This window comes from Lolium perenne, chromosome 5 (genome assembly GCF_019359855.2).
Source record: "Lolium perenne isolate Kyuss_39 chromosome 5, Kyuss_2.0, whole genome shotgun sequence".
In the NCBI taxonomy this organism is placed as follows: domain Eukaryota; kingdom Viridiplantae; phylum Streptophyta; class Magnoliopsida; order Poales; family Poaceae; genus Lolium; species Lolium perenne.
In genome coordinates this window covers 179,695,509-179,704,702 of record NC_067248.2, presented here as the reverse complement: position 1 = coordinate 179,704,702, position 9,194 = coordinate 179,695,509, and the positions used below count along the sequence as shown (strand labels likewise).

General features: G+C 51.2%; 1 protein-coding gene across 1 annotated transcript; it reads left to right on the top strand.

Annotated features, from left to right (window-relative positions):
• Positions 1 to 1,349: 1,349 nt before the first annotated feature.
• Positions 1,350 to 6,438, top strand: LOC127300800 (3-ketoacyl-CoA synthase 17). Its single transcript, XM_051330970.2, has 2 exons — positions 1,350 to 2,392; positions 5,742 to 6,438. The coding sequence occupies exons 1-2, from the start codon at positions 1,443 to 1,445 to the stop codon at positions 6,223 to 6,225; spliced, it is 1,434 nt and encodes a 477-aa protein (XP_051186930.1). The 5' UTR covers positions 1,350 to 1,442; the 3' UTR covers positions 6,226 to 6,438.
• The last annotated feature ends 2,756 nt before the right edge of the window (positions 6,439 to 9,194 follow it).

Sequence of the window (9,194 nt, the reverse complement as noted above, 5' to 3'; positions counted from 1 at the left end):
TATTTGTTTAAAGTTTTAAATTTGTATTTGATTAAACCCAAAATGCGAGGTAATTGCAAATAGAGTGAGTACCAAGATTACATAATAAATGTTGAAACAGACGAATAGTTGGGGCCATCTTTCCAAATACATGTGTCTGATTTAAATTTCGACCATCACGGGTATGTACTCCCTCCATTCATAATTATTTCTCGTTATGGTTTGATTAAAGCCAAACTTTGTAATTTCTAATTAAATATTAATATTTTAAAATGTTTTATTAGATTCATCATAAAATACATTATATATTTATATATTTGATATTATACATATTAATATTTTTCCTACATTTTTTTATCAAACTTTGTAAATTTTGAGTTTGACTAAATTTAGAAGGCAAAGTAAATAAAAACGGAAGGAGTATCAGCAATGACTTTCTGGACTTTTGAAGAAAGTTAAAGAAAGTTATTGGAAGGGATTTCATGTTTTAGATAAGCCTTCATGGATGGGCACTTATCGTAATTTGTTGTGAATAAAAATAGATTTCTCCTTGACTCAGAGCATCTCCAGCCATCTCCCACTTTTTTTTCATTCGAACGGCGAAAAACGGCCTAGTCAGGCCCCCGGTTCCTCGTTTTGGTCCGGATTTGAGCCTATTTTCGTCCGGACTCCCCATGCCATCCTCGGTTTCCCGGGGTTCTCCCGAGGACTCCGGATGGATGAAAACAAGTCGTCTGGCCCATCGTCAGTGGCCATTAGCGAAATAATTGCCACGCCCACGCCCACGCTCGCCGCCGGGGCCGCACTCCGCTGCTGCCCCTTGGCCCGCGCGCCGCCGCCCGCCCACGGCCCCGCACTCCAACTCCCGCCATCGGCCCCGGTGCGCCGCCGCCCTCCCTTGCCTCGTGCGCCGCCGCTCGCCCCTTTTGCTCCGGTCTGCGCCGCCCGCCTTGGTCCTGCGCGCCGCCGCTGCCGAGCGTGAGGACGGACGGGTCCTCCTCGTCGGGCGCGCACACGACGCCGGCGTAGGCGCATGGAGTGGCGGCGACGGCGTCCCAAGAGTCGAAGAAGCGCGAGCCCGGCAGGTCCATGCGCGTGGCGTCGAGGTGAGCTTGGAGAAGGACGACGCGTGGCGGTGAAGAGGAGGTTTAGGCGAGGCACGGCTGGAAAACCCTCCTCCCCAGTAAAAAATTCATCCGAATTATGTTCATCCGGACCGAAATTTGGCCCCAGGAAGCTCCAACGAGTGGAGATGCTCTCAATAGAGACGATACATGTGCTGATGCATCGCCTGCACTACACTTGTCACAATATGGGTTTTGGTCCCTACAGGGTTAGATCTTGCTGCCTATAAATACAAGGCGCTGTTTCACTTGAAGCACTCTCCGCAGCCAGCAAGCACAGTCCTTTAGGCCTACTCCCTAGCTACCCTCTAGGTCTCCGGGGAACGGGCGAAGCCGACCATGTCGTCGTCCATGGCCGCGGTCGTGTCGTCGCTCCGCGCCCTCCCGCTCACCGTCCTCGTCCCGCTTGTAGCCTCGGCGCTCGCCTTCGTCGTCACCGTCCTCCGCCGCGTGCTTCGGCGGCAGCGGCCGGTTTACCTGCTCAACTACAGCTGCCACCTCCCGGACGCGGAGCGGCAGTGCAACCTGGAGGTGTGCGAGTACTTCGGGCTCCGGTCGGGCCGCTACACCGACGAGACCGCCGACTTCATGCGGCTCATCTTCCGCAAGTCCGGCCTCGGGCAGGAGACCTTCGCGCCGCCCTTCATCTTCTCCGGCAAGTTCGAGAAGACGCAGGCCTTCGCCATCCAGGAGGCCGAGGAGGGGCTCTTCACCGTGGTGTCGCAGCTGCTGGCCAAGTCCGACGTGCACCCGCGCGACGTCAGCGTCCTCGTCGTCGCCTGCTCCATGTTCTCCCCGAAGCCCTCCCTGGCGTCCATGATCGTGCGCCGCTTCAAGATGAAGGACGACGTCAAGTCGTACAGCCTCGCCGGGATGGGGTGCAGCGCCGGCACGGTGGGCATCGACATGGCGGCGCGCGCGCTGCGGGTGCAGCGCAGGCCAGGGTACGCGCTGGTGGTGGTGACGGAGAACACCAGCCTCAACTGGTACTTCGGCAACAACAAGCACATGCTGGTCACCAACTGCATCTTCCGCGTCGGCAGCGCCGCCGCGCTCATCACCGACGTGCCGGCCCGCCGCGCCGACGCCAAGTACGAGCTGCTCCGCACGCTGCGCACGCACCACGGCGCCGACGACGCGGCCTACAACGCCGCCGTGCAGATGGAGGACGAGGACGGCATGGTCGGCGTCGCGCTCACCAAGGACCTCGTGCGCGTCGCCGGCGCGGGGCTCCGCCAGCACATCGCCACGCTCGCGCCCTACGTGCTGCCTGTCTCGGAGCTGCTCAGGTACGTACCTTACGTGTTGCATCTCCACTGCGTTGCAGTAAATTGCGTGTCTCGGTGCATTTACGGCTGCAGCGCCGTCCACTGATTTCACACGCCAGTAGTAACTTTGCTGCTCTGGTATCTCTGCGACGCTGCGGCTAGATAAACAACTTTTCACCCAAAGACAGCAATGCTTGCTCTGCTCTAACATGGAGTATTAATTTCTACCAGACTGACGACAAGATCACCTTTGATCTACTGTAGTAGTACTACGTGCTTATTACTACTGGTATAGAAGAAATATAGCCGTCCTTGTCACTAAAACAATTTCAGGAGTGAGAATGTGCACAGTATGAAAGTCCTCTGATCTGGCTTATATCATTGTGAGCCAACTGTAGATCCGAGAACTATATTTCCTTTGCTCTACAATGTGAGCTCTTTTAGCACATTTAACCTTGGCCAAAATGCAAGACATTCGACACTCTCAACAATGTGTATTTGCGCATGTCGTTCCTACATAGTATTGGGTATTTTAACTTGTGATTAATCACATCTCTAGTTGTCTAAGCATTTTTTTTGGAAACACAGTAGACGTAGACGCTCACACATAGGCACATACACTCACCCCTATGAACACATGCATCCTACCCATATGAACACCTCCAACAGACCGAGTCAAAGAAACTTTATCTGATTGGTCCTGAAATCGATAAAGTCGCCATAGACACCTCGCTGTCTCGATGGGAACGTCGCCTCCCACTGAAAAATATTCGACTTTAATGAAACACTAAAATGTCAAACCTAGAGTTTAAACTGTGGTGAGCTGGGGATGCCACTGCCCTCCTAACCACCCTCTCAAGCATTGATTATTTTTTACAATACACCTCTAGTACTGATTGCGGTTGGGAGGAAAAGATAAGGTTGTAGCAATAACTAAAGAGTAGCACTGGCATTTAGAACCTTAATAATTTTGCACTGGCATTTAGAACCAATCCATATCATTTGGATCGGCCGGAGTATATAGTTTGGAACGGAAGTAGACATGCTAGAACATTTGGTGAAAGAAAATGGGCAGCTTCAGAGTAATTATGGATTTATGGACCATGCACTAGGGGCGTCCCTCTAGTTGTCTACGTTTGACAAAAAAAAAAAAAAAAGACATCGAGAAACATAATTACATAAAACAAAAAAACAAAATCGCGTCTAGTACAGAACATCAATTGTTCGTTGCAATTAAGTTTCAGATGGAAAACATAGACAAAAGAAAGTAAGATATTTCGTATTAAAAGAAAAAACCCTTAACTTGAACTTTGGTTGTTCAACTTATTTTTGGATTGTTCCTTGTTGATTTTATTGCTATGACAGAAGAAGTATCTTGGGAGTTCTCTTTAGACAATGTTTTCCACTATCGATCATGAATTGTACAGACAGTAGTTGCGATGTTTCTACCAACATAAATGTCAAACTTGACTTCTGGTTTCACCATTTGAGGCATAGCTGCAAACTTGTACTAATTTCGTATTCAGTACTTGAGATTTCCATACTAAGCGTAGCACACTACACTGCACACCCCACATGCATATTCAGAGATTCAGAGCAGCAATAGGAAAACTTAATGGAACCATGAGCGTTCTGAATTTCTAGCCCTCAATAAATGTATGGTCGTTGTTAACGGAGTATGTACATCGTGTTCGCTACGACTCTCACTATTTGGTTCTCTGTTATTTCCATACATGTCTCTGAACATTATTGTTACACACAATGGTGATCCGAGACCTATGATGTCTCTGAATATTATTGTTATGTTTTCATCGAAATAATTATTGGTGTTTTTGTGCTATAACTAAATATACATAATGGTGATCCATGCTAATTGATGTCAATGGATGTTAATGGTTTATGTACTAAGGAACAAATCTAAAAACTTAAGAGGCTTTTGGCCAAACTGTGATATTAGCTGATAGCCTTAATTATACAACATATTGCATGTAGCACCGACACTGCAGTGGCCTGGAACTCTGAGTCAGTAAAAACTGCACATCCATTTAGTGCAAAATTGCGCAATTAGAAGTGTGCAGCGTCAGTAACATGCTACTCCAGTCTCCAGCGCAAGTGCAGTATATGGAGTTACGTGGCGATGAGGATGATCCTCTGACGATGTTAATTACCTGAAACATGTGATTGAGGTTTAGAGTAACTTCAGCCCAACTTATCAATACCAAGTGCATCCACAAAATTACCATGCATTTTCAAGATTCAGTTAGAGCATCTCCACTCGTCCCCCCGAGGAGGCCCCCGGCGAGCGTTTTTTCCATCCGGACGGCGAAATTCGGCCCAGTCGCGCCCCCGGTTCCTCGTTTTCGTCCGGATTTGGGCCTAAATTCATCCGGCGATCCCACGGCCCCCCCCCCCCCCCCGGCCCCCCGGGGAGCTCTCGGGGACTCCGGACGAGTGAAAAGCGGGGAAGGGCCCGATCTGTCGGTGACTCGACGCACGAACCCCACCGCCACGTCGCTCAAAATCTCCCCCACCCCTCGTATCTCTCTCGCCGCCGGCACCACCCCGCCGGCTTGTTGCCCAGATTGCGCCGCCACTCCTTCCCCACCTGCCTATATTCCGCCGTGTTTGGACGACGGCCTATCTGGCTGCTCTTCCGCCGGCCTGTTTTCCGGCCTGCTTGCTCGTCGTCGCTCGCGGCTCGGGTTGCCTCGACCACGCCCGTCAGGTGTTCGTCCATTTGCCTCGCCGGCCATGGACTCGGACGAAGAGGAGGAGCAGATGTTCGTCGAGCTTATGCAAGATGAGCGAAAGCATCCGGTTCCTCTGGCTGAGCAACAAGCACCATATGAGAGAGAGGGTCCTCTTGCACAGCCTAATCACCAGGTGCCTCCATCATGGGCCGCCTTCATTGCTATGCGCCAGGAGATTTGAGACTCTATAATGCACCAGCTGCTGCAAGATGATCTGGTGGAGCACATATGGAGGCTCCGAGGCAACGCCAACGCCGACGCCAACTAGTCTGTCTTAATTTGTTTGAAAAATTGTGAAATTTGTGTGCTTCATTTGTTTCAGCACTTGTTAAACATTGTACTGTTATCGCCGAATTTGTTTCAGCAATTTTCGTCCTCTTGTTTGCCCAACTTGTTAAATTTTATGTTGAATTTGTTTGAAATATATCAAATGGTCGAGGTTGGGGGTTTCCTGCCGGGGGGACGGCTGGAACTTCGGCGCTCCCCACGCCAAATCTTCATCCAATCCGGACGAAAATTTCGCCGGATTTGGGCGTGGGGAGCGCCAACGAGTGGGGATGCTCTTACTAGTATACTGACGCGGTCTCGCCGGACATACGGCGCACGCAAATATACTGCAGGTACGTGTACCGTGTGGCGTGGGCGTACAGCGGCGGCAACCCGAAGGCGGCGGCGGCGCTGGTGCCGGACTTCCAGCGCGCGTTCGAGCACATGTGCATCCACTCCGGCGGGAAGGCGGTGATCGACACGGTGGCGAAGCTGATGGGGTTCGGTCCGTCCGTCGTGGAGCCCGCCCGCGCCACGCTGCACCGGTTCGGCAACACCTCCAGCAGCCTCGTCTTCTACGAGCTGGCATACTTCGAGGCCAAGCGCCGCGTCCGCGCCGGCGACCGCCTCTGGATGCTCGCCTTCGGCACCGGCTTCAAGGCCTGCAGCAACGTCTGGCGCGCCCTCCGCGACGCCGCACCCGACGCCGATAACCCCTGGAACGGCTGCGCGCACCGTTACCCGGCGGCCTTGCCCGTGCCGACCCCGCGCAGGGCGAACTACCAACCCCAGCAGCACGAGCAGCCACCACCGCCGCCGCCGCCGCAGCAGCAGTGAAGACCCCGTACGGCGTACGTCGCCGTCGATCCATCGGCCGTGGAATAAATTGTGCTGCTGATTATTAACTAGGAACCGGTCGATGTATGAACCGTTGGTTTTCCGTCATGATCTTAAGTCGATGAATCGTGCACTCGTTTTATTTCATTGTTGCCAACATACCTGTCATGGTTTGCCAATCAATTATGCAAGAGGAAACCCGAGTCCACGGCACATCTACTCTTCAAATGTCGCTAGCCTTTACATCCTTTCTTAGCTTGGGATCATTTCGGTGGAAACCATGAAGGTCAAGGATTGGATTTATATTCGTCAACGACATAAGGCAGAAGTCCTTAATATCCATCATCATACTTACACCTCTCCAAAAATTTGGAATAAGCATAATACAAGGATTTTCATAATGTATCCACTAGGCCGATATTTGTTGTCAGCGCCAGATGTACCCTTAGCCAGGGGGTGCACATGACCTCGGTAAAAAACAAAAACCTTTGCTAAATAGCATTTTTTTAACCACTCATGCAATCCTAAAAATCTTTTTTTATCTGTTGAGGAATCCCCTAGGCACCCCGGTCCAAATGCTCTAGCTCCGCCACTAGTTATTGTGTCTAAAATTATGGGAGAATCGGCTCTTTCGAGCGTCAAGGGGGCAAACCATTAAGTTCCATAATGGCGTGAGAGTGATTCTTTTGTACTCCCTTTTTCCCGATCCCGGTCCTACGCGTATCCCTAAATAATTGTCATTTTAACCAACATAATATAAGTTATACAATATATAAATTATATAATTAGAAAGTCGAATATTTAAACTTTCTAACAATATATATTTTGTAATATGTATCTTATATTATGTTGGTCAAATTCGTAATCTGAAGATACACACATGCTCTATAAACTGGGAAGGAGTAACCCGAGCTTAGCTCGATTGTAACAAAATTAAACTCCTTAATAATTAATGAAAGGGCAAAGCATTTGCCCTCTTGAGGAAAACATTCCTGTTCTCCTCAAAAAATAAAGGAAAACATTCCTGTCATTTCGTACGTAACCTACAACAGCAAAAAAAATGCAGTTCCGTTTTGCTAAAACTACAATATTTCAGACAACCTGGCATTAGTAATACTGTGTTGGCTGGATCTCTCGATCAATGATCGACCCAGGCAGGAAATGGTCCACCCTGAGCTTCAAGCAAGATCGTGGCACATGTCCTCCAATCAAGACGAAAGATGTACAGCACCGCGCATCATCAACAGGTTTTCGCCTGTGCTCTCCACGCAGTTACTGAAGGCAGAATGTGATCCTGTACCCTACAACAGCAGCGCTAGTTAGGTTCACGCAATAAACGGCCTACTTACGCTTACGATCGACGCATCCAACTGGGAGGATTGATGGCAATGCAAAGCACTCCATGTGGGTGAAATTGATGGAGGTATGGAGGACACACACACAGCATAGCATATGTTTCACCCCGGCCGGCGATGCTAGCCACTTGCTGACACTCCGGTCACTTCACTGCTACTAGCTCCGTCAACGGCAGAGAGCACTCGGCGTGTACACTGCAACGGCAGAGCCTTCAATGAGGCCTAGCTAGATGGCAAGTGGGACTGATTGGAGCTTTATGCTGGACTTGTTGCTTGTAGTAGCTTGGTAGCGCGTAATTGATTCTATCAATGGGCACTTGGACATGTCATGCATGTCTCTGCTTTTTTGTATGAGTGAGGAAATCCTTTTCTTTTCGCAAGGTGAAACGGTAGAGTCGGCAAACTTAATGAAGTAAGTAATTTTGATCATGCTGCTGTAGAAAGAAGTTCTTAATTAAGAGATTCTTAAATCTAAAGCAACCTAATATTAATTTGATGGTTTTTTTTAGCAACAGTCCAAAGGGCTGGTCCACATTTGCTTTGCCCACTTTTTTTTGGCACATTTGGCATGGCGGAAATTCGGTTGTGGAGTTCTGTTAGAGCATCCCCACTCGTCTCCCCGACGAGGCCCCCGAGCGACGATTTTCCCATCCGGACGGCGTAATTCGGCCCAGTCGCGCCCCCGGTTCCTCGATTTCGTCCGGATTTGGTCCTTCATCCATCCGGCGAGCCCACGCCATCCCCGGCCCCCCGAGGCGCGCTCGGGGACTCCGGACGAAAGAATTTGGCGCGAAAGAGGCGTGTGGACCCTAGTAGTCGGCAACTGGACCGCCAAATCCTGTCGATTTCCCTCCAATTAGCTTGCATATCCCCATTCTCTCCCGTCGAATTTGTGTAGCCACCTCCATTCTCCCTCCGCTTCAACATTCTCCTCCGCCTCTTTCTCGTCCACCACCATGCCGTCGAAGCCGAGGAAGTCGCGGCCGAAGAAGTAGCGGTCGTCGGGTGTGTCCAACGCACAGTGGGCGGCGGACGAGCTCCGGCGCCAGGTCAAAACAAGCGCCAGGGCGAAGAGGGAGAAGAAACTCAACGCGAAGAGGGCGGCGTTGGCGGCGGAGGACGAACAAGCGAGGAAGGTCTCCATGGCCATGAGCATGGGCCATGCTCGCTGCGGCGGCGCCGCGATGTTCCCCGGCCAGTGGCCGATCCAAGGTACCAGCAGTTCCCCGTCGGCTTTCTGCCCTTCGAGCTTCTCGCCGTCGTCGCATGCCATGTTCCAAGAGGCGACCTACGGCCAAACGCCAAGGTTCACGCCGTCGCCGCCCGATCTCGCCGGCGGCAACCTGAGCGAGGGCTTCTCGAACCTGCGACGAGGGCCACTCCCGTTCGGTGCGACGGCGGCGCCGGACGACGAGGTGATGAACGAGATGATCAACTCCGGCTCCATGGCCGCCGCCGCGAGCCCGGGGTTCTTCACGCAAGAGGAGGCGAGGGCGACGGCAACTGTCGCGGCGCGCAACGAGCGGCTGGAGGATGTGGCCGACGGAAGCCAAGCCGTCGAAAAAGAAGAAGAGGAAGGACCAACTGAAGCCGGGGTCGCTGACGCCAACCTGC